This window comes from Balaenoptera ricei, chromosome 11, assembly GCF_028023285.1.
Source record: "Balaenoptera ricei isolate mBalRic1 chromosome 11, mBalRic1.hap2, whole genome shotgun sequence".
In the NCBI taxonomy this organism is placed as follows: domain Eukaryota; kingdom Metazoa; phylum Chordata; class Mammalia; order Artiodactyla; family Balaenopteridae; genus Balaenoptera; species Balaenoptera ricei.
In genome coordinates, this window is record NC_082649.1 from 29,802,698 (window position 1) to 29,828,697 (window position 26,000).

General features: G+C 43.4%; 1 protein-coding gene across 4 annotated transcripts in view; it reads left to right on the forward strand.

The window, feature by feature from the left end:
- The first annotated feature begins 308 nt into the window (after positions 1-308).
- The window catches only part of PLA2G7 (phospholipase A2 group VII), a 43,601-nt gene continuing 17,909 nt past the window's right edge, over positions 309-26,000 (forward strand). For 2 of the 4 annotated variants that reach the window (XM_059938554.1, XM_059938555.1), the window contains exons 1-2: positions 595-847; positions 25,316-25,458. In XM_059938554.1, the coding sequence (XP_059794537.1) occupies positions 25,350-25,458 (109 nt within the window). In that variant the 5' untranslated portion in view covers positions 595-847; positions 25,316-25,349. Of the gene's footprint in view, positions 392-594; positions 848-25,315; positions 25,459-26,000 lie in introns of those variants that run through there. The other 2 variants (XM_059938557.1, XM_059938556.1) reach the window with 2 other exon arrangements.

Below are 26,000 nucleotides of genomic sequence, written 5' to 3' on the forward strand. Positions count from 1 at the left end.
ACTCCACCCATGAATGTCAAACTACTTTCTCTGAGTCTCTAACTGAAGCTTTAAATGAATATTTTAAAATTAGAAAGTTGGATTGAGGAGAAAGCATTGGAAAATGAAGGAAGGAATTTCAGCTAAACCTCAAAGAACTGGGTTTAAGCTGAGCTATGAGATGGCCCCTTTTTACACCATTTCCCCCCCAAGTCATAAAAGCTCTTCCTGATTGCCCTTCACTGTATTTCCACGGAGAAATGAAACTAACTCAGGGGCAGGCCTTCCAAGCCGGAGTATCGTCCGCATAATTTCTAGTTCCAATGTACCACAAACCGGAAAGCGGACTGCGCAGTGCATTGCTGATTGCAGATGGAAACAAAGTAACCGGGAATTTAGTGAAACGAGCAAGGTCGGCGCGATGGGGGGTGAATGGAACTGGGAAAGATCTGATCGGAATCGAGTCTGAGAACAGGAACTGGGGGCGCAGCACCCGCTCTCTGCACGCGTGGGTCGGTCCCGCGGGGGGAAGGGGGTTAAGTTAACCCGCGGGTCCAGATTGCAGACCCCAGGCCCTGGGAGGGTGCTGTGTGCGCCGAGCTCGCCCGCGTCCCAGCGCCTCTGCTGGTGGGAGGACGGCGGCCCCAGCTCCTCCCCGTCCCTCCTCCTGCGGCGCCGGGGGAGGTCAGAGTCGGGGCGACCAGACCCCGCGGGGCAGAAGGAGCGCGAAGCCAGCGCGCAGCCCCTCGCCTGCCGCCCCGCGGCCACGGTGACCCGGGGACAGCGGGCAACAGAGCCCGCGGTACCGGCAGCGAGCAAGCAGCAGACGGGGTCGGCGCGCCCGGTCCCGGTTCCCGGCGGCGCCCGGGTGAGGAGGGACCCCGGGGCGGGTGGGAGCGGGGGCTGCCGCCGGCTGGGGGGCTGGGAGATTGCGGGCTGAGAGGATGGGGATGGGAGGATGGGGGAGGCTGGGGGCTGGAGGGCTGGGAACCCGCCCGCACCCACCTCCAAGCCGGAGCTGGGCTCGCCTTCCCTGCCGCCCTCCGAACAACTCTGGGATCTTTGCGGGTAGGGTGATGGAATTCGAACCCAGTTCTCCCAAACCTTTTCCCCGGGGAGCAACCCCTAAGAATTGGGTGCTGAGAGGGAATCCTGACAGGGGAACCCGGAGCACAGGGAGTTTTCTTATCTGTGGGTCTACACACACACACACACACACACACACACACACACACACACACACACGAGGGTTGCTCCTTCCGGAGCCCAGTTCCGAGAAGCTGCTGTATGATCTGAATGACAAAGCCGTCCCTCTCTGCTCCGCTCACTTACTCCGCATGTCCCAGAGCTCCAGGCTGCAGCCCAGATAAGATCTCGGCTGCGCTACCCTGAGTCTGGGGGAGGCTTGGATTTTTTGTTTTTGTTTTTAAATTAATTAATTAATTTATTTATTTTTGGCTGTGTTGGGTCTTCGTTTCTGTGCGACGGCTTTCTCTAGTTGCGGCGAGCGCGGGCCACTCTTCATCGCGGTGCGCGGGCCTCTCTCTATCGCGGCCTCTCTTGTTGCGGAGCACAGGCTGCAGACGCGCAGGCTCAGTAGTTGTGGCTCACGGGCCCAGTTGCTCCGCGGCATGTGGGATCTTCCCAGACCAGGGCTCGAACCCGTGTCCCCTGCATTAGCAGGCAGATTCTCAACCACTGCGCCACCAGGGAAGCCCAAGGCTTGTTTTTAAAAAGCCAAACAGAACCAGAAAGCAGAGAACAGGGAAGCCCAAGGCCTGTTTTGTTGTTTTGGTTTTTTTTTAAGTTATACAATTTTAATTAATTAATTAATTTATTTATGGCTGTGTTGGGTCTTCGTTTCTACGCGAGGGCTTTCTCTAGTTGCGGCAAGCGGGGGCCACTCTTCATCGCGGTGCGCGGGCCTCTCATTATCGGCCTCTCATTATCGCGACCTCTCTTGTTGCAGAGCACAGGCTCCAGACGCACAGGCTCAGTAATCGTGGCTCACGGGCCTAGTTGCTCTGCGGCATGTGGGATCTTCCCAGACCAGGGCTGGAACCCGTGTCCCCTGCATTGGCAGGCAGATTCTCAACCACTGCGCCACCAGGGAAGCCCCCAAGGCTTGTTTTTAAAAAGCCAAACAGAACCAGAAAGCAGAGAACATTCTCTTCCCCATCATCACCTGGAGCCTCTCATAGACCTTTCTAGCTCTAAAAACGAGAAGGTCAGGCTTTCATTCAGACCTCTTGTTTCTGGGGTGTCTGTGGAAATGAGAGGAAGGAGGAGGGAGAGGTGTGTGGGCTCATAAAAGGGAGCTGGGAGCCCTTGAAGGACTTAGTTGTTCAGGTTCGAGAGGGATTTGTGTTAACAAATCAGTCTTGCACAAATTACCTTTGACCCCAATAAGAATGCTGAGCCAGGAGGTTGGTTTATGAGTAGGAGCCGGGAAATGCATCCCTTCAAAGTGTTGACAGTTACAAAGCCCTGGGACCTAATCTTGGGCTAACACTGAACTAAGGGATCCTAGCATTAAGTATTGGCCTGGTCCATAGGAAGGGGAAGGGGAAGGGGATGGCCTTCTCTTTTTTTTTAAATTTAATTTAATTTATCTATTTTTTTTTTTTTTTAATTTATTTATTTATTTATTTTTGGCTGTGTTCTTCGTTTCTGTGCGAGGGCCTTCTCCAGTTGTGGCGAGCGGGGGCCACTCTTCATCGCGGTGCGCGGGCCTCTCACTGTCGCGGCCTCTCTTTGCGGAGCACGGCTCCGGACGCGCAGGCTCAGTAGTTGTGGCGCACGGGCTTAGTTGCTCCGCGGCATGTGGGATCTTCCCGGACCAGGGCTCGAACCCGTGTCCCCTGCATCGGCAGGCAGACTCTCAACCACTGCGCCACCAGGGAAGCCCTAATTTATCTATTTTTTATACAGCAGGTTCTTATTAGTTATCCATGTTATACATATTAATGTATATATGTCAATCCCAATCTCCCAATTCATCCCACCACCACCCCCCCACTTTCCCCCCTTGGTGTCCATACATTTATTCTCTGCATCTCTGTCTCTATTGCTGCCTTGCAAACCAGTTCATCTGTACCATTTTTCTAGATTCCACATATATGCGTTAATATACGATATTTGTTTTTCTCTTTCTGACTTACTTCACTCTGTATGACAGTCTCTAGGTCTATCCGTGTCTCTACAAATGACCCAATTTCATTCCTTTTTATGGCTGAGTAATATACCATTGTATATACATGTACCACATCTTCTTTGTCCATTCATCTGTCAATGGGCATTTAGGTTGCTTCCATGACCTGGCTATTGTAAATAGTGCTGCAATGAATATTGGGGTTCATGTGTCTTTTTGAATTATGGTTTTCTCTGTGTATATGCCCAGTAGTGGGATTGCTGGGTCATATGGTAATTCTATTTTTAGTTTTTTAAGGAACCTCCATGCTGTTCTCCATAGTGACTGTATCAATTTACATTCCCACCAACAGTGCAAGAGGGTTCCCTTTTCTCTACACCCTCTCCAGCATCTGTTGTTTGTAGATTTTCTGATAATGCCCATTCTAACTGCTGTGAGGTGATACCTCATTGTAGTTTTGATTTGCATTTCTCTAATAGTGATGTTGAGCAGCTTTTCATGTGTTTCTTGGCCATCTGTATGTCTTCTTTGGAGAAATGTCTATTTAGGTCTTCTGCCCATTTTTTGATTGAGTTGTTTGTTTTTTAATATTGAGCTGCATGAGCTGTTTATATATTTTGGAGATTAACCCTTTGTCCGTTGATTCGTTTGCAGATATTTTCTCCCATTCTGAGGGTTGTCTTTTTCTCTTGTTTATAGTTTCCTTTGCTGTGCAAAAGCTTTTAAGTTTCATTAGGTCCCATTTGTTTACTTTTGTTTTTATTTCCATTACTGTAGGAGGTGGGTCAAAAGAGATCTTGCTGTGATTTATGTCAAAGAGTGTTCTTCCTATGTTTTCCTCTAAGATTTTTATCATGTCCACTCTTACATTTAGATCTTTAATCCATTCTGAGTTTATTTTTCTATATGGTGTTAGGGAGTGTTCTAATTTCATTCTTTTGCATGTACCTGTCCAGTTTTCCCAGCACCACTTATTGAAGAGACTGTCTTTTCTCCATTGTATATCATTGCCTCCTGTATCATAGATTAGTTGACCATAGGTGCGTGGGTTTATCTCTGGGCTTTCCATCTTGTTCCACTGATCTATATTTCTGTTTTTGTGCCATACCATATTGCCTTGATTACTGTATCTTTGTAGTATAGTCTGAAGTCAGGGAGTCTGATTCCTCCACCTCCGCTTTTTTCCCTCAAGACTGCTTTGGCTATTCGGGGTCTTTTGTGTCTCCATACAAATTTTAATATTTCTTGTTCTAGTTCTGTAAAAAATGCCATTGGTAATTTGATAAGGATTGCATTGAATCTGTAGCTTGCTTTGGGTAGTATAGTCATTTTCACAAGACTGATTCTTCCAATCCAAGAACACCATATATCTCTCCATCTGTTTGTGTCATCTTTGATTTCTTTCATCAGTGTCTTATAGTTTTCTGAGTACAGGTCTTTTACCTCCTTAGGTAGGTTTATTCCTAGGTATTTTATTCTTTTTGTTGCAATGGTGAATGGGATTGTTTCCTTAATTTCTCTTTCTGATCTTTCATTGTTACTGTATAGGAATGCAAGAGATTTCTGCACATTAATTTTGTATCCTGCAACTTTACCAAATTCACTGATTAGCTCTAGTAGTTTTCTGGTGGCATCTTTAGGATTCTCTATGTTTAGTATCATGTCATCTGCAAACAGTGACAGTTTTACTTGTTCTTTTCCAATTTGTATTCCTTTTATTTCTTTTTCCTCTCTGATTGCTGTGGTTAGGACTTTCAAAACTATGTTGAATAATAGTGGCAAGAGTGGACATCCTTGTCTTATTCCTGATCTTAGAGGAAATGCTTTCAGTTTTTCACCATTGAGAATGATGTTTGCTGTGGGTTTGTCCTATATGGTCTTTATTATGTTGAGGTAGTTTCCCTTTGTGCCCACTTTCTGGAGAGTTTTTATCATAAATAGGTGTTGAATTTTGTCAAAAGCTTTTTCTGCATCTATTGAGATGATCGTATGTTTTTCTTCAGTTTGTTAATATGGTGTATCACATTGATTGATTTGCATATATTGAAGAATCCTTGCATCCCTGGGTTAAATCCCACTTGATCATGGTGTATGATCCTTTTAATGTGTTGTTGGATTCTGTTTGCTAGTATTTTGTTGAGGATTTTTGCATGTATATTCATCAGTGGTATTGGTCTGTAATTTTCTTTTTTTGTAGTATCTTTGGTTTTGGTGTCAGGGTGATGGTGGCCTTGTACAATGAGTTTGGGAGTGTTCCTTCCTCTGCAATTTTTTGGAAGAGTTTGAGAACGATGGGTGTGAGCTCTTCTCTAAATGTTTGATAGAATTCACCTGTGAAGCCCTCTGGTCCTGGACTTTTGTTTGTTGGAAGGTTTTTAATCACAGTTTCAATTTCATCACTTGTGATTGGTCTGTTCATATTTTCTATTTCTTCCTGGTTCAGTCTTGAAAGGTTATACCTTTGTAAGAATTTGTCCATTTCTTCCAGGTTGTCCATTTTATTGGCATAGAGTTGCTTGTAGTAGTCTCTTATGATGCTTTGTATTTCTTTGGTGTCCTTTTTCATTTCTAATTTTATTGATTTGAGTCCTCTCCCTCTTTTTCTTGATGAGTCTGACTAAAGGTTTATAAATTTTGTTTATCTTCTCAAAGAACCTTTAGGTGGTAAGGTAGATTGTTCATTTGAGATTTTTCTTGTTTCTTGAGGTAGGCTTGTATTGCTATAAACTTCCCTCTTAGAACTGCTTTTGCTACATCCCATAGGTTTTGGATCATTGTGTTTTCATTGTCATTTGTCTCTAGGTATTTTTTGATTTCCTCTTTGATTTCTTCAGTGATCTCTTAGTTATTTAGGGACGTATTGTTTAGCCTCCATGTGTTTGTTTTTCACGGTTTTTTTCCCTGTAATTTATTTCTAATCTCATAACGTTGTGGTCGGAAAAGATGCTGGATATGATTTCAATTTTCTCAAATTTACCGAGGCTTGATTTGTGACCCAAGATGTGATCTATCCTGGAGAATGTTCCATGTGCACTTGAGAAGAAAGTGCAATCTGCTGTTTTCGGATGGAATGCCCTATAAATATCAACTAAATCTATCTGGTCTATTGTGTCATTTAAAGCTTGTGTTTCCTTATTAATTTTCTGTCTGGATGATCTGTCCAGTGGTGTAAGTGAAGTGTTAAGTTCCCCCACTATTGTTCTGTTACTGTCGATTTCCTCTTTTATAGCTGTTAGCATTTGCCTTATGTATTGAGTTGCTTCTATGTTGGGTGCATATATATTTATAATTGTTACATCTTCTTCTTGAATTGATCCCTTGGTCATTGATCATTATGTAGTGTCCTTCCTTGTCTCTTATAACATTCTTTATTTTAAAGTCTATTTTATCTGATATGACTATTGCTACTCCAGCTTTCTTTTGATTTCCATTTGCATGGAATCTCTTTTTCCATCCCCTCACTTTCAGTCTGTATGTGTCCCTAGGTCTGAAGTGGGTCTCTTATAGACAGCATATATACGGGTCTTGTTTTTGTATCCATTCAGCCAGTCTATGTCTTTCAGTTGGAGCATTTAATCCATTCACATTTAAGGTAATTATCAATATGTATGTTCCTATTACCATTTTCTTAATTGCTTTGGGTTTGGTTTTGTAGGTCCTTTTCTTCTCTTGTGTTTCCCACTTAGAGAAGTTAGCATTTGTTGTAGAGCTGTTTGGTGGTGCTGAATTCTTGTAGCTTTCGCTTGTCTGTAAAGCTTTTGATTTCTCTGTCAAATCTGAATGAGATCCTTGCCCAGTAGAGTAAATCTTGGTTGTAGGTTCTCCCCTTTCATCACTTTGAATATATCGTGCCACCCCGTTCTGGCCTGTAGAGTTTCTGCTGAGAAATCAGCTGTTAACCTTATGGGAGTTCCCTTGTATGTTATTTGTCGTTTTTCCCTGTTGCTTTTAATATTTTTCTTTGTCTTTAGTTTTTGTCAATTTAATTACCATGTGTCTTGGCGTGTTTCTCCTTGGGTTTATCTTGCCTGGGACTCTCTGTGCTTTCTGGACTTGGGTGGCTATTTTCTTTCCCATGTTAGGGAAGTTTTCGACTATAATCTCTTCAAATATTTTCTTGGGTCCTTTCTCTTTCTCTTCTCCTTCTGGGACCCCTATCATGCAAATGTTGGTGCATTTAATGTTGTCCCAGAGGTCTCTTATACTGGCTTCATTTCTTTTCATTCTTTTTTCTTTATTCTGTTCCACAGCAGTGAATTCCACCATTCTGTCTTCCAGGTCACTTACCCATTCTTCTGCCTCAGTTATTCTGTGATTGATTCCTTGTAGTGTATTTCTCATTTTAGTTACTGTATTGTTTGTTCTGTAATTCTTCTAGGTGTTTGTACTTTAATTCTTCTAGGTCTTTGTTAAACATTTCTTGCATCTTCTCGATCTTTGCCTCCATTCTTTTTCTGAGGTCCTGGATCATCTTCACTATCATTACTCTGAATTCTTTTTCTGGAAGGTTGCCTATCTCCACTTCATTTAGTTGTTTTTCTGGGGTTTTATCTTGTTCCTTCATCTGGTACATAGTCCTCTGCCTTTTCATTTTGTCTATCTTTCTGTGAATGTGGTTTTCGTCCCACAGGCTGCAGGATTGTAGTTGCTCTTGCTTCTGCTGTCTGCCCTCTGGTGGATGAGGCTATATAAGAGGCTTGTGAAAGCTTCCTGATGGGAGGGACTGGTGGTGGGTAGAGCTGTGTGTTGCTCTGGTGGGCAGAGCTCATTAAAACTTTAATCTGCTTGTCTGCTGATGGGTGGGGCTGGGTTCCCTCCCTGTTGGTTGTTTGGCCTGAGGCCACCCAGCACTGGAGCCTACCCATCTCTTTGGTGGGGCTAATGGCGGACTCTAGGAGGGCTCACGCCAAGGAGTACTTCCCAGAACCTCCACTGCCAGTGTCCTTGTCCCCACAGTGAAACAGAGCCACCACCCCCCCCCCGCAGGAGACCCTCCAACACTAGCAGGTAGGTCTGGTTCAATCTCCTATGCGGTCACTGCTCCTTCCCCTGGGTCCCGATGTGCACACTACTTTGTGTGTGCTCTCCAAGAGTGGGGTCTCGAAGTCCTGCAATCAATTCCCACTAGGCTTCAAAGTCTGATTCTCTAGGAATTCCTCCTCTAGTTGCCGGACCCCCGGGTTGGGGAGCCTGACGTGGGGCTCAGAACCTTCACTCCAGTGGGTGGGCTTCTGTGGTATAATTGTTCTCCAGTTTGTGAGTCACCCACCCAGTGGTTATGGGATTTGATTTTATTGTGGTTGCGCCCCTTGTACCGTCTCAATGCGGCTTCTCCTTTGTCTTTGGATGTGGGGTATCTTTTTTGGTGAGTTCCAGTGTCTTCCTGTCGATGATTGTTCAGCAGTTAGTTGTGATTCCGGTGCTCTCGCCAGAGGGAGTGAGCACATGTCCTTCTACTCCGCCATCTTGAACCAATCCCCAACTGCTTATTCTTTGTGATTAAATATGAGGTGAGGTTACCAGCTCCCCCAAGCACATGTGGCATGTGATGGGCAGACTGAGTGACAGTGTAACATTCTGCACAGTCTGAGCCATAGCAGCATTCAGAATCCTGCCAACACAGAAGTCCTGCTGACTGCGGCTTGGGGATGGCCTTCGGGCCACCAGGAGGCACAGGTGAGCTGCCAGCACCCGCTGATTTCCTCGGGGACGGTGTTCTGGCAGCCCTGCCGAAGCTGGTGAGAGAGCTGCAGACTTGGCTTCCTCCAGCTGCTGTTTCTGATCTCAGGTAACCTCGGCCTGCAGCGGCTTGAGGCAGGATTTCGTTTCCCGCCAGAGACTGAAGTCAGGCGGGGGCAGTGAGCTCTGAATCTTAGCCACTAGACCAGTGGCCAGTGACAAGCCCCTGGCCTGTGTGGCTTTGCAGAAAATGAATTTCCACAGAGAAACGGAAAGTAGCGAAACAAGCAAAGTGTGTATTAGGAGGAAAAAAGAGTACGTGTGGATACACACACAGGCAGGCTCAGAGACAGAGTTGCGCCCTCATGGTAGCTTGAATCTACTCATATGGGGCATTTCTTCTGGGTTTCCCTTGGCCAATCATCTTGCTTTGCCTGGTTCTGAGTCCGTATTTGGGTTATCTCAGGGCCCTCCCATGTGCGCATGGGCATCTTTTAGCCAAGATGGATTCTAGTGAAGAGGCCTATGGGTAGGTTGACACTGCTCCCTTTTTGACCTCCAAGGAGACTTTCTGTGCATGTATAGTCGGGAAGGTCTCCTTGACCTCTAGAATGAAGAATATGTGGTCTCTTATCTGGGCAAGGCTTAGCTCCTTCTGCTTTTCCTCTTAGAGAATCTCTCCACAGGGGACAAACTTCAGCTGTTCAGCCTGGGGCCCATCTATCTCCTGCCTCACTTCCACTTGTCACACGTGGGCACTGAACGTTGGCTCCCCTTCCCAGACGTTTGTGCAGGAGCTGCTGCCCTGGCTGGGGAGGTGATTTACAGTTGAGAAATCCACACTGAGGTGTCAAAGGGCTTGCCCAGCACCCCGAGGAGTTTCCTGCAAGCAGAACCCTGGGCACCTGGTTCCTCACTTCCCCTCCACTGTGTGTCTGTGCCCTTCGCACATCAACTGTGGGGAATACGTGTTCCATCACCCAGTTAGGTTTGTGGTCCCACACTATTTACCACCCTCTTTGAGGCTCTCAGAATAGAGCATCAAGGAAAGCGCTAGCTCGGTGCCTGGGCAACTGGAATGAGCCTGGGAATGTCAGCTGGAGTTAGGAATCTGGATATTTCCTGGAAAGGAAGATGATCCTGAGGTTATTTACACCTTGGCTCATCTTAAGCCTGAATTTTTTTCAAGACCCTTTGATAATCGGCTTGACGGACTTCTTGAGACATTGAGAAATTTCCATGAAAGTGAAGCATTGAAGAGAAAGTAACGAGTGAAGAGAAACTGAAGGGGAACCTTTAGCTCTAAAATCATGCTATTCCAAAATTTCCAGAATTTTGAGGAAGCTTTGTAGTTTGAAGGGATGGGCCGTGGGTTCTTACTGCCTTTCTCTATGAAGCCAGGCACCTGTTCTGTGTCTTGTCACTTTGCTCCACATTACAGGAGTGACTCACAACACACTAATAGACACAGTCTAATATATATAGGCTTGTAGTTTAAAAAAATAAATGTAGCCGTTGAAGAGAAAGAAAAAATCTACTATACAAATAGGTACCAATTGAATTAAGTGAGCTAGTTGATTCCAAGTACAAGCTTCGTTCATTCCTTCATTGACTTCAAGAAATCTTTATTGAGCACCTACAATGTGCCAGGCGCTGAGTCTAGCACAGTGATTAGGGCGGATGCGTTCTCTGTTGTCATGGAGTTCACATTCTATATAAAACTGAGGGATGAGCAAGGTCAATTCAGAAAGGACTAGATGTCTTGAAGAAAAGGAAACAGAGTGCTGTGATAGAGTATTGTGGAGTATGTGTGTGTGTGTGTGTGTGTGTGTGTGTGTGTGTGTGTGTGATGGGCAGTTGGGAGGAGTCCGGCCTCTTGGATTGGGTTTTGAGGAGAGACTTTTCTGAGAGATGGCTTTGGGATGAGCCCCCAGAAGATGGGCAGGCAGCTCTGGTGAAGGGAACCACAGGCACACAGTGCTGGGAACAAGTTTGACGTGTTCCAGGCACAACTGGAGGGAAGTGTGTCTGGAGCAGGTGAGGGAGAGGGGGTCAGAGGTTGAGGGACGGGGGTCCAGGTCATGTAGTGATTTGGAGGCTGAGGTAAACAGTCTGGACATCTGTTTCAAAAGCAATGGATAGCCTAGAGCAGAGGCGTGACTTGATAGATTTACATTTTTCTCAGGGGTTCCTCCGGGTGCCCTGTCGGGGATGGATTATAGGGCGAGAAGAGGAGAGGTGAGGAAATCAGCACCAGGGTTATTTATTATGGGGACATGGCGGAGGGTGGGAGCAGTAGGTGGGCAGAAGCTGTGTTTCTGGGCAGAATGGGAAGTCAATGTTTCTCTCTCAAATTTCCCATCTCCATAATGAGATGACATTGCTACATCTGCCCCACTCATCTTGTAAAAAGAAATAATCTAATGACTATGCTCTTTAAAGTATGCAAGATTTTACTATTCTAATTTGCTAATATGATGCTACTTTGAATTCCTCGTGCTTCATTTGCAAAAATTTTATAATAATCTCAATGTCTTTTTCTTTATTCTTTTCAATAAATATAGTTTATTATACATAAAAAAATATTTTGCTCTGCTCAGAGCATTGGAAAACCTTAACCAAGAGTTACTAATAAAACACACCATCGTAGAACGCAGGGAAATTAATGCTAACGTAATAGCAGGCTTACTTTTCTTTTCCTCTTCCATCAAAAATTTTAATGTGGAATAAAAAGTAGTTCATTAAACTTTGATATTCACCATTAAGTAAGATTCAGAAATGAGCGATGGGTGATTAAAAGGCACAAACTTCCAGTTATAAAATAAATAAGCTCTGGGGATATTATGTACAGCATAGTGATTATAGTTAATAATACTGTATTGTATAGCCAGCTTACTTTTAAAACTTGAATGTGATCAGATAAAATTCAAAATAGAAGCTGGAAACTGGAACTATTTTTTTTTAAGTTAGCAGATTTGCCTTTGTCCTGGCTATGGCTGGGTACAGATATCTGTGTGTGCAAAGATGTTGATAATTGGAAATCTATATGTGGCAGCAGAATTTCTGGAGGGGGCTGGGAACCAGAGTTGAATAGGATTTTTTCCCTTAGCGAAGCATCCTTTCTCTGAGGAAACTCTTGAACTTTCCCTAGTTGATCTCTGACTCAATTTCAGGAGGGCAGGCAAGAGTTTTGAAGTTGTTTACCCACTGGGGTAGGACTGACTTTCTCAGTGGGCCAGAGAGATACCTGCCACAGTGAGGCAACCCTGTTTCTCCTTCCTGCCTCATTTTGACATGCAACTTACTACAAGGAGACGCCTCTGTTTAGAAGAAAATAGAAGCCCTTTCCTCATTTACATCGTGTGCAGTGGAAGATGCAGTTCTTAGTGACTTAATGGGCGCCCGGTTACCTTCCCTTGTCAGACTCCATTAATTATTTGTTGGTCGGTGCGTCTGAATTTCAGCTTGAAGTGGCCAGGCTGGTGATTCGAATTGCAGACAAAATGTGACCGTAATTCTAGAATCTGTACATTTTCTCTCCTGCCATATTTACCATCATAGGCCCTTAGGGTTGGGGGTGGTTAGGGCATCTTTAAGAGAGAGGCTACAGTTTCTCCTGGAGGCCACAAGTCTATTCTGTTTGACTTATATAATGCTTTGAAATATTGAATTAGGTGCTCTTTAAAAATCAGCCGGTTTTACACACAAATATGGTTTTCCAGCTTTACTGGACCTGGTAACATGGAACTCTCATTCCAACATGGCAGTAATTAACTGGAGTAGAGGCGGGCCCTTTCAGATGACCCCATCTGCACAGCCCTACCACTGCTTTTTCTATCACACACGTCCTGTTGAGCTCATTTCAGTTACCTGGCTGGGAACCTTATAGACTTCTGATCTTGAACCTCAGGTTTAGGGTTATCTAGTCCGGCCTGTCTAATCCACATTCCAATCCACAGGAATTCCTTTTCAAATATCCTCGATGGTGTTCCCCAGACCTGCATTTAAACTGCTCCTCTGATAGAGAGAATATGGTACTTGTCGAAAAGCTCCCGCTAACAGAGTTCTGCAGTCTGGGTGCATATAGAAAACGTCCCTTTTCCATAGAACTGGAGCTGCCACGTTGCCATCCGGGTTTTCCCCAGAGTAAACATCCCTGGTTCCTTTAACAACTCCTCATGTGACTTGTTGCCTTGTTCCCTCATCAGCCTGGTTATTGTTGGGTTATTGTCTCTTTGAATAAACTTTCATTTGTCAAAGTCCTTAAAGCCCCACCAGTTCCATAAGATGTGGTTTAACTGGCGTGGAATGTACCAGAATGCTTCCAGTATGGCAGCAAACTGCCCAGGGAGCTTAGATAACTTCCCATTTGTGACTTGAAAGCCAGCCATATAGGGCGCCAAACATCTAGACATTTGCAAACTGGAGGCAAATGTGTTCCCGTGTCCAAAATGTGAGTAGAGTCAAGTAATTTTATTTTACTTGGAGCCGTTAAGTACTTGTATTTATAAATACTTCTAAAATTAAATTGCTTCCACAACAGGGAACTGCTTCTTCTTTTGTTTTTTTGGCCATATCTCTTTTCTTAGGTCGTGAAACGATTACCCACGAGTTGTATCAACTGTGCCCAAGATAAGAGGCTTTAGATTTTTTTGCAGAAGTCACTTGCGTGTTACGTGTTTGGGATAATGTCCATATTAAGTTTTGATTCCATTAGCTAGTATGGTAGAAAGAAAATAATATTAATGCAGTAGGTATTATCTTTTCTCTTTCCTAGTCTCAATATTAGCAAGTATGAAGTAGGAAATTTTTGCCGATGCTTTTAAATGGAATCATATATCTTCACTAACGGTGGAACCTCTGAGTCCAACCCCAACTATGCACCCCTACCTTTTTCAGCATCCCTGGCATGGGACTCGTTAGCCTTGCTAGAATCCTTCTCATGACAGAGAAGTCTCTCTACATTGTGAGGTATACATCCTAAATGGCCTGATTAATTTAAAAGCTCTTCCTTGTATTGACCAGGCATCTGCCTCCCTATAGGCTGTTTCAGAATGGAATAAATATTTCTTTATTATTAAACAAAAATATGGTTTCACCTGCATCCCTTTATACCAGGGTTTCTCAATCTTGGCATTATTTATATTTTGAGCCATATGTGTCTGTGTTGTGGGTCTGTCCTATGCATTGGAGGATGTTTAGTGGCATCCCTGGCCTCTGCCCACCAGATGCCAGTAGCAGTGGCCTCCAAGTTGTGACAACCAAAAATGCCTCCAGACATTCCCAAATGTCATCTGGGGAACAAATTTGCCCTAGTTAAGAATTACTGCTGTAAGATAATGTTCTAGCTGCCTTTAGCCTGTTTCAGAATGAAGTAAATATTTTTTCTTTATCAAACAATGATATAGTTGCTTAAAAACATTGCTTATAGAAAAATGTATGAGGTCACATCTAATTATGAACAGGAGTTTTTAATACTTCCTGAGCAGGGGAGGGAATGGATATAAAGTAACAGACATTTGGACTGTCAAAATTACATGTTTCTGTAATTTTTGAATTTTTAAACGACTATGCAACATCAATGTAAAATAACAACAAAGGATACTGCAAGTAAAAAAATAGTAATAAATTGCTTAGAAATCATGGATGGAAGATTGACAATCTCCTGCTTCATGCTACTGTAAAATATCTGAAGCAGAAGATTTTATCTTCTTCCTCAATTACTGTTTGGTATTGGGTCCATCTTGAAATATATAAGCCACCTTCTTTGACTTTAGTTGAAAGTAAATTGTCTTATTTGCTCTCTGTTCCCTTTCTGTAACTTTATATGCTCTGCATTAGCTTTCCATTGCTGCTGCAACAATTTATCACAAATGTATTGGCTTAAAGCAACGCACATTTATTATCTGACAATTCTGTAGGTCAGAAGTCTAACATGGCCTCACCGGGCCAAGATTAATGTGTTTAAGGCTGTATTCCTTTCTGGAGGCTCCAGGGAGAATCTGTCTCCTTACCTTTTCCAGATTTTAGAGGTCTCCCATATTCCTTGGACCTTCCTGCATCTTCAAAGCCAGTGATGATGGGTTGAATTTTCACATTTCATCACCCTGACCTTCTTTTCTGCCAACCTCTCCCACTTTTAAGGACCCTTGTGATGACACTGGGCCCACCTGGATAATCCAGGATAACCTCCCTATTTTAAAGTCAACTATTTAGCAACCTTAATTCCACCTGCAACCTTAATTCCCCTTTGCCATGTAACCTAACATATTCAGAGGTTCTGGGGATTAGGATGTGGGCATTTTTTGCAGGGAGGAGAGTATCATTATTTTGACTGCCATACCCTCTCATTCTAAAAGTTAAACAGGAAGAATTTGACAGAGTACTGATACTTATGAAAGAGCATTTACTTTCCTCTTTACCAGTGACAGAAGAGTTAAGACGCATGCATGCCCTAATCTCTGGCCAGAACTTCTCGGAGTTATTCATCAGCTCTTGACAGATATTCTGGACTTGAGAGTGGACATTTCTCCTGTTTTGGGTTTTTTTGATGTGGACCATTTTTAAAGTCTTTATTGAGTTTGTTACAATATTGCTTCTGTTTTATGTTTTGTTTGGTTTTTGGTTTTTGGCCCCAAGGCATGTGGGATCTTAGCTCCCCTACCAGGGATTGAACCCTCACCCCCTGCATCAGAAAGCTAAGTCTTAACCACTGGACCACCAGGGAAGTCCCTCACGTGTTGTTTTGGTTTGCCTTTTGTTTCAAAAAGGGAAATAATGCCTGATGAGAATTTAACAGTGACATACGGGAAAATAGGATTAGCAGAGGTCATGGTGGTATATGGAGATCTCAGCTGGGATGTAAAAGAACAAGTAGGAAATGGTGGTTTCAGCAGTAGACAGGAAATCCACAGAAGAAAGGCAAAGATGATACCCACTTTCAAATGGATTTAAATAGAATGTGTTCTCTGAGCTCTCAATTAAAGATCTTGATCTACCAGGATGATATTTTATTTAGTGGTCCAGGAGCCAGAATTGAAGAAAATGATTTTCAGGTTTACTATTTTAAAAATTGTTGATTTTTTGCAATAAGCATTCTCATTGATTTAAAATATTGGAAAAGAAAAGTAGAAAGAAGGATAAAAAAATTACCTTTAGTTTCTAACTATACAAAGCTCTCTAAAGGAGATAAACTTTGTAAACACTTGTATTTCTTTTTATTTTGTTTCTCCTTGTTCTTGTTGTTCTCTTCTCCCCCCGACCCCCTCGTTCTCCTCTTCCACCTCCCCTTCCTCTCCCTCCTCCTCCCCCTCCTCCTGGTTCCTCTTTTCTTTTACCCATCTGGGATCACAGATAATTCTCTTAATTCTCTATATACCATTTTGCTTAATATTAAACGTAAACACTTTTCATGGTCATACAAACTCTTCTTAAATATCCTCTTTAAATTATTTCTTATTAGTAAAGCAATACATTTTATTGTAAAAATTGTGAAGAATTATGGGGAAAAAAACACCCATAATTCCATCACCCTTATTACTTAATATTACTTAATAGTCTTTTCAGTATGAATTTTTACCTGACAATTTTATATTCTTTTTTTTTTTTTTTTTTTTTGAAAATTTGGCTAGTTACATTTGTGTTTACATGCATTTATTGGTACAACTAGTATTTTATTTATTTATTTATTTATTTATTTACGGCCGTGTTGGGTCTTCGTTTCTGTGCGAGGGCTTTCTCTAGTTGCGGCAAGCGGGGACCACTCTTCATCGCGGTGCGCGGGCCTCTCACCATCGCGGCCTCTCTTGTTGCGGAGCACAGGCTCCAGACGCGCAGGCTCAGCAATTGTGGCTCACGGGCCCAGTCGCTCCGCGGCATGTGGGATCTTCCCAGACCAGGGCTCGAACCCGTGTCCCCTGCATTGGCAGGCAGACTCTCAACCACTGCGCCACCAGGGAAGCCCTATATTCTTTTTTTTAATTAAAATTACATTGTAAACAGTTTCCTAAATCATAAAGAAGTATTTTGTAAATATCATGTTAATAACTGAATATAATCCCATCGATGATATTCTCTTATTGTTTGACATCTGTCGGGTTTTCACGTGTGTTGTATATGTGTGTTGGCTATTCTGGAGTTGGAATAAATGCTGTAGGGCATTACATTTTTAGGATTTTACTTCCCGTGTATAAGATTTGTGTGTGTGTGTGCTGATCTCAGAAATGTGAAAAGTTCAAAGGATATGGACAATTGAAGTCTTGCCAAATTGCCATCCAAAAATCAGGTACTTATTTATACCCCCACTAGAATTGCTAGCTTTGCTTTGGTAAATTTGGCAGTGTTACAGAATAGGCAAGACCTGTGTTCCCGGCTTTTTGTTTACTAGTTATTGCTGTGTCTGTCCGGTTACATCTTTCTCCAAGAAAAGATTGTATTGGCTAGTGGCGGTGGTAATGGATTTTCATACGTTATGATTATGAAGACTGCTGTGTCAAGGGTTTTAGTGTTGTCACCTTGGATTCTCTGTTCTAAATGTCCAAAGTCAATATTAGACTTTTCAGGGTCCTAGTTCTTCAATGTAAATACATTTCTAACTAAGTTGTACCCCATGGTTGAGAAAAAGGCACTTTTCTGCAGAAAGAGAACTTGGAGAAATAAAAGACTTCTTATGAATTATTCCTCTGTGTCCGGATTCGAGAGCCTCATGGCCATCCTCCCAGAGATCTTAATGACCATCAGAAGGTAAAAGAAGCCAGTGTCCCAGCACACCAGTGACTTGCAGCCAATTATAGTAGTTCTTTTTTCAGAAAAGCAAGAAGCTCTGTTTTCCTTCTAGCAACATGGGAAATGTTTGGTTATATCTACCTAAAATGTGTAATTCTTCTGTAGAAGATGGGTGGCTGCTTATAATAAAATCACATTTTAAAAAAAAAGCTTACTTAAGAAATAAAGCTAGAGAAATTAATCAGAAACCAGAGGAATGTCTTGTTAAGGACCCCCCTCCTCATGTACATAGAACTATGAGAAATTTTAAAAGACGAAGAGTACTGGACCTTTAGCAGAAGAAGCTTCATTCTATTGGGGGAAAAATGGAAAAGAACCCCTACATGGGGTTTTGTATGCTTATGGTAGAAGCCAGCCATACCTTCAGCACTTAGTATTTCGGCACATGGTGCTTAGTAGGTGTTTGAATGGGTGGAAGGGTGAGTGGATGTTCTGGTGGATAGGCTGCTGTGACGATATACACTGCGGGAAAAGTCAGCACCATCAGAGAGGAACACACAGTCCTGTGGGCATTGGGGGGAAGGGTGGGGCTTCAGGCTCCAGACTCCAGCAAGGGCATCATGGGAAGACCCCCAACTAGATGAACTGGAGAATAAGATGAAAGGCAAATGCGGTGATGCATACATATAACACACTGAATGCATTGATGAAGAATTCACATATCTTTGTAAACCGAACAAACAAAGACTACGTATACTGTTAGATACACCTGCCTGCTTAGCAAGAAGGCTCAGAGTTACAGTTATTTGCCTTAAAGTAGATAATTTTCAACCCTGATTCTTTCTGAGGGCGTGGTTTTGTCCCATCTCGTAGGTAAGACAGACCCCTGCCTGTGCCTGCCTGCCCTTTATGTAGCCCAATGGTTCTCAACTGGGGGCAGTTCCCCCCTCCCCAGAGGACACTTGGCAATGTCTGGAGATATTTTTGCTTGTCACAAGTTAGGGGAGAGGGTGCTGCTGCTGGCATCTGGTGAGTAGAAGCCAGAGAAGCTGCTAAACATCCTATGATGCACAGAAGAGCCGTCACAACCAGGAATTACCAGGTCCCAAGTGTCAATGGTGCCAAGGATGAGAAACCCCATGGAATCAGAGCCTGCACCACTGGCCCTGCCTTGGCAATGCAGGAGGACACAGTCACCGGCTTTCAGATCTCTGGGCTCTTTCCTTTCTCAGGATGTAGTCTTGAGAATCTAACCTACTTTGCTTCAAATGGAGGTAATCTGGTTCCTGGGGAAGAAGGGAAAGGGGAACTCATTGAGGGTTGATGGTTGGGCTCTGTGCTGGCATTTTCTCACCTCATCAACCTACAAGATAGGGACTGTACATTCCTTTCCATTGATTAGGAGATTTAGGTTCCAGACATGCAATGACCAGCTAGAGTGGATCCTTCTGATTGTAAACTCAGGCCCTTCCCATTGCCCTGGGAAGCCCCTAGGTCCCCTGTCCAGGATCCACATTCTTCACAGGAGCGCAGATGCTCCTCACCTATAGGGCAGGCCTCACTGCAAACCTGATTGCCTGGTGATCAGGGCACAAGGTCTTCTGGTCCCAACGAGGCCACTAGTTTACTGTGTGGCTCCAGGCAAGTTGCTTCCCCTCTCTGGGCCTCAGTTTCTTTGTATGTAAAACACCGGGATTGGACTAGTTAGTGTCTCCTAGTTTGACCTGAACTAGAGTAGGTTATGTCTATCTTCAGCTAGACCACAAAACTGGGCACTCTTTGAAGCATGTTTTTCTCTTTTGTTTGTCATCCTGCACCTCACCCCCACCCCATACACACACACAACACACACACACACACACACACACACACACACACTGGGACTCCCTTAATTGCCTAGCACAGTGCCTGGCTCATGGGTACTAATTTGAAATTTAATGACCACAAACCACTGATTCTTTCAGGAAGAAAACACACCCCAAACTTTTAAACTGAAACTAAGCATACCTTTCTCCTAAAATTAGTGCTCTAAAGCAAAGTCTCAGATCCAACATTGTCCCTGAATTGGACCTAAAATATCTAAGGGTGTATCTTCTTTCTGACAGGAAGCCAGGCTTTTAGATTTAGTCGCCCCAGGAAAGAGCTATGGTTTTGTTTCTTTTCTTTTCTTTTTTTCCTATTCAAGTGATGCATGTTCACTCTTGACAAATTAGGAAAAGAATACTAAAATCACCTATAATCCTACCCCTTAAATGTAACCACTGCGGATATTCTGGCTTTATATTCATCTAGATTTTTTTTTCTATTGGTGTATAAATGTACATATTTAAGTAAAAAGCAGAGCCTACTGTACTGATGGTTTTTCCTCATGTGCCTCAGAGGGCGGGGCTTGGTAGTCAAACCACTGAAACCTACCAGTCAATATTGAGTCACCCAATCTGCAAGCCTCAGTGTGTTTTTGTTTGTTTGCTTTTTATTTTTTTAATTTTATTGAAATACAGTTGATTTACAATGTTGTGTTAATTCCTGATGTACATCAAAGTGATTCAGTTATATGTTCTTTCTCATATTCTTTTCCATTATGGTTTATCACAGGATACTGAATATAGTTCCCTGTACTATACAGTAGGACCCTGTTGTTTATCCATCCTGTATATAATAGTTTGCATCTACTAATCCCAAACTCCCAATCCTTCCCTCTCCCACCCCCCCTTGGTAACCACAAGTCTGCTCTCTATGTCTGTGAGTCTGTTTCTGTTTCATAGATAAGTTCATTTGTGTCATATTTTAGATCCCACATATAAGTGATATCATATGGTTTTTGTCTTTCTCTTGATTTACTTCACTTAGTATGATAATCTCTAGGTCCATCCATGTTGCTGCAAATGCAAGCCTCAGTGTTTTAACTGTAAAATGGAGGTAATAACACCAGCCTAACTCTATTCTTCCTGTGAGGACTAGAGGTTACATAAAGTACCCAGCTAGACAGTGCTGGCACACAGTAGATGCTCAATAAAAGATAATTATTTATGCCTCATATCACCTTCTTTATTTTCTAAACCAAACCAGTGATCAAGATTTGGATTCAGAAGGTCTGAGTGGGAGTTGAAATATTTCTCTATCTTTAAGAGTTTCTGCCTAATATTAAAGCCAATCAAAACCAAAATCAACAAGTGCAGATGCAGGAAAACCAACCCCGAGTCTCTTCTCAGATGCCTGGGACACGTTAATCAGGAGTGTTTGTTGATTCTTCCAGAAGCCATGCTTCGTCAAGTCCCCTTACTGGTCCAAGGAGTTCTCATTCAGCTTTTTAGAAAACATAAAACTGATACAAAATGAATATCAAAATCTTCTTTTTTATTACTTAGCTAGACTTCTGCCGTAGCATCAGTGATTCAGTCTCAAACGGACTTCTCATCCAGAACTGCCTGTTTCACTGTTACACCGCCTGAGAAAGGACTGGCTTCTGCTTCCCCACAGTTCGAGAAAAATTTGTTTCAGAAAAGAACAGTTATCCCATTTTTATTTTCAATTCTGAGAAGAGGTAGCATTCCAAGAAAAGGACTGTTTGCTCTGAGATTTCACCCCACCCCACCCTTAAGTATTGTTTATTAACCATCTCCTGCCCCAAACACAGATCTTACACTGAAAACCATACTCTGAATCATCCAAGCCCTAACTGATGATAAAATGCAGGCTCACTTACTCTTGTTTGAAGCTTGGCAGCCAGAAGGTGCGGGGGTAGCCAGAGTGGGTTACTGCCCAGGGGATCTGATTTGGAGGACATTAAAACTCCTCTTTTCTCCAAAACATTTCTCCCCATTAGCATATGAGTCTTTCCTTTAGAGTAACTTTTGGGGGGCTTTGAGAAGATGCCTCCAGGAGAAAGGGCTGTTATTTAGAAGTTAATGAGGAAAGGCTCCGGAACACCCCAGTACTTATTAGCAGCTCGTTATGTTAGGGAGCTGTCACCCTGAGAGAGGCCATGATGGTAAACCACAGGGATGCCCTAGGTATTACCAGATCACTAATCATCCAAAGAGGGGAAGGAGGGCAGCTCACACAAAGTTCCTTAAGAAATGTAGGAGAAATGCTAATTATAGTGCCCAGGGGAAAGGCGAGTCCTTATGAAGCCCGAAGATCTGTTCAGCAGAACTACCGAGGAACAGAGGAGATGGTGCCCTCGGAGTCACTTCAGTCCACAGAGGAAAGGTCCTTCTGTTCCTATGTCAAGGACCTGATTGACACCTTAGCTTTTATTTAGTTAGCATTATTGAGCGACTACTTACCTACGATGGGCAATGCATGATGCCAGGGATGCAAAATGAATATGCTAATGTTTGCATTTAGCCACGTGCAAATATGCTGTTGGACATATATTTCTCATTTAACCCGGAGTAATATTATTATCATCCTCAGACCCATTTTACAGGTAAGAAAGTGAGGCACAGAAGGTTTCCATAGTTCGTAGGTCACACCGAGGCTGGGATTCAGACCCAGGCAGTTGGGATGTAGGCACTAAAGCCCAAGAGGTCAAACCCCACCCACTCTGTGTACTGAGAACCTGGTGGCGGAGGGTCCGCGCATGGGTTTCAGGGCCACCTGGTGGCCCAAACCAAAAAGAAGGCAGGATCCTTCATCCTTCTTCATCCTCCTTCAAGAAACATTTACTAGTGCTTGCTATATGCCGGGCTGTTCGTTAAGCAGCAATAATAAAAAGACTAATGCGACCAATCCCTGATCTGGAGGAGCTCACAGGCTACCGGGGGCAAGCAATTCTGCACATTGTACAACAGTCTTGCAGTAGAGGGTTGATAGTACCCGGATGCAGGCATGCATGGAATGTACCAAGCAAAGAGGACGCAGCCTCTGTGCCACCGCCGCCTGACTGTGCCCCGACAGGTGAGCGTCTGCTAGCTGAGCTGGGAAATGCCTGCTCCTTTTGTGCCCTGGAGGAGCCAGGCTCAGAGGACACCTCCCTTCCTGGCTGCAGGGAAACTTTGGTATTAGTTGGCCACTGCTTCGTGCAGTCAGCTGGGGACATCTCGGTATATCATTCCATCCCACATCAGAGGAACAGGGAAAGACAGGGCATCTGAGGCACTGGGAAGGCGGCCAGAGAAGAGGGATCATGTGTGGGTCCTTCTGTCATTCAATCCACAGGAGTAAAGGAAGAAGACCGCCATCTAGTACCGCCCATGCCAAACGCTCACCCTGTGACCCCAGGCAGGTTACCTAGCCTTACTGTGTGTCAGTGATCTTCGTCCCCAGAAGGACGGATGGAGATGCTAAAATGTGCTTCTTTTCTCTTATGCCTGCTAGACATTTATTCCCACTACATCTTGTGAATAATCTCTTATAGTACTCATTATGACTGTTCGACAATCGCTTTTCCTGCTAGGGATTTTAAAGACAAAAATCACATCTATTTTTGAAATCTTTTAATCCCAAACATAGTGACTGACACATAGTCACTCTTAAAATTGAGTAAATGGATTCGTGAACAAATGAATGAATGAGGCAGCCAGTCATTAAATTATTTGGAGAATTATTACTCTGGGAATGAGGTCAGATAGCACATATATAGGGTGATGAAAAAACTCAGCAAACAGTACTCTTACTGTTCCATTGCAGACATTTCCAAACACTGCCTCCTGGTACTGGCTATACCAGAGCCCATAGGGGGCTAACATATAGATGCCTGGACCTGCCTTCTGAAGATTCTGTATCAGAAAGTCTGCGATGGGGCTCAGGAGTCAGCGTGTTCAAAGGTTCCGCAAGAGTCTTGCAGCCTGCCTGAGGTCAGGCAGGGAACTGGTGCGGGCCATTTCACCTGGCCTTAACTCTGCCGGTTCCACTATAAGGACAAAAGGTGATGGCCCTGGCACTGGTCTGGTAGGAATCATGGCGAGGGCAGAGCACCCCAGTCCTGCTTGGAGGACTTGGGGAAGCCCTGCTAGCCGTTGGCTGTCTCTAATTCTTCCTGAGGTTATCGACAGGGAAGATGTGATGAATACCCAAGTTGCTACGGGCAAGTGAGCCTTCTTGGGGTTAGTGCAGGGTTCCTAAAAATCACTGTTGATTCCTTATGTGTTTCACTTTGTCTTCTCTTTTTCACCTCTTCATCCCTCGTGATCTTCCAAATGGGCTGAACGACACTCCCCTTATTCAGCCTGGGCTGTAAGCACCAGGAGTGGTAAATACTTTCTGTGGATGATGTTATTTGATGAAAAACCAAGTTGTGACATTGTAACAGAGGGGTAGCAGTGAAGGCTTGTGAGGATTCAGCCTGGCTTCAGTGCAACTTCTTCTATTGCTTATTTGGGAAACTTAGCTATGTCTCGGGATTCATACACAGTACTCTGAAGTTTCCAAGGGTCTTTGGCATGTTGCTCCAATATAAATTAAGGCAAGAACAATGAGACGGATTCTCATCTCTTTGGAGAACAATTTCTAATTCTTTGTTAAGTCATCTCTCAATCCAGCTCTGACCAGTTTAGCATCATTAAAGTAACTGTTCTGTTCATTAACTTTAGAAGATTTTGGTTTTAGAGTGAACAGAATTTGACATTATATCAAGATGCCATGTGGTGGGTGAAAGCAGGCACTCAGGCAATCTGGGCTTAAGCCCTACCTCCAGCACTTGCTAGCTGTGTGATTAGAACAAGTCAGTTAAACTTTTCTGGCCTCAGTTTCCTCATCAATAGAATGGGGATAATTAAACTTCCCTGACAGATTGTTTTGGTGATGATTGAGTAAGGGGCCATGTGCCAGAAACTGAAAAATGCTTGGCACTTAGTGAGTGTTCAAATGTTAGCAATATTATCATCTATTTAGTGAACAAACTTTTTTTAGCAACTCCTAGGTGCCATTTTTAAATAAAAAGACAAATTGTAGTGCTATGTACTCATATGAAAAGATATTTACAATATATTTTCAAATTAAAAATGGAAGTTGAATATATTGTATGAAGTTTTATAAACAAACTTTAGAGGTTATTGCAAAATTCAAGAGAGAGGTGGTGATGGCTTGGACCATTTCCATCACCCCAAAAAGTTGAGGGGAGAAATTTTCAAGGGGAAAAGTGATTCACAAATACAAGATAGTTTTTGCTGTTAAGATGTTAGCAAAGAGCCTCCGTGTAATATAATTTATTATTGCCACAAGTCCGGTTTTATTCATCAGTTCTACCGACATTTATCCCACACAAGCTGCATGCCAGGACCCCTGTTAGGCACTTTGGGACAGCAAGTAAGATCTGCCCCCTGCCTTTGGGAGGCTCTCAGTTGTAGCAGGGTTATAGAGATCCCCCAAAATATAACATCATCAGCACCAAAAACAAACCGAGCTGCTGCAACATGATTATTTTACAAATATGATGGGAACATTAGCCAAAACATATTGAGGGTTTACTATGTGCTAGACATGCCCTTGGATATTATTATGATTATGATATGTGATAAAATTATTATAGTTTGATGCTCTTCTTTCTAACCAAACTAGACTGCTACAAAGTTAGGGAACTATGGCCGAAAACCTCATATTATAAACTAAAAGTGTTATTTCTGGGCTCTGCAATCCAGCATGACCAAGAACTCTGACACCCTAGTGCCTACCAAAAACCCATTCTAGAAAATGCATGTGCTGTTTTTTTCCAAATGTCTTCTCCCTTTATAACACACGGAATCATGTTACTAGTCCCTTAATCTCACTGATAGGTTAGCCTATTTAAGTCCTCTTTATTGCATGTCTTTTTTTTCCTTTTAATCATCTGCCTTGAAGAAGGTTAAGCTGAAACGGCTGCTCAGCTTCCAAGATGTTGCCACCCAAACTGCACGCGCTTTTCTGCCTCTGCATCTGCCTCACGCTGGTTCATCCTTTTTACTGGCAAGACCTAAATCCTGTTTCCCATATTGAATCATCAGGTAAGAGGTATATTTGCTCAAGGGCTTGAGCTACTGACCTGTTGCCAGACTCGAAGTGGTCCCAGGGAAGTTGCATGTGTGGACTTATAAGAAGATTCTGATGAAGATGAGATCCTCAGTTCTCCTGGGGGACGGGGAAGGGCCTCACTCTTTCTTCTTCTTTTTTTTTTTTTTTAAAGAGCTCTTGACTTTATTTATTTATTTATTTATTTATTTGGCTGTTTTGGGTCTTTGTTTCTATGCGAGGGCTTTCTCTAGTTGTGGCAAGCGGGGGCCACTCTTCATCGCAGTGTGCTGGCCTTTTCACTGTCGTGGCCTCTCTTGTTGCAGAGCACAGGCTCCAGACGCGCAGGCTCAGTAGTTGTGGCTCACGGGCCTAGTTGCTCCGCGGCATGTGGGATCTTCCCAGACCAGGGCTCGAACCCGTGTCACCTGCATTGGCAGGCAGATTCTCAACCACTGCGCCACCAGGGAAGCCCCTCTTTCCTCTTCTTCATGAAACTAGAGAAGTGCCTTCTTCTTCAACATCAGGACTGCAGGAC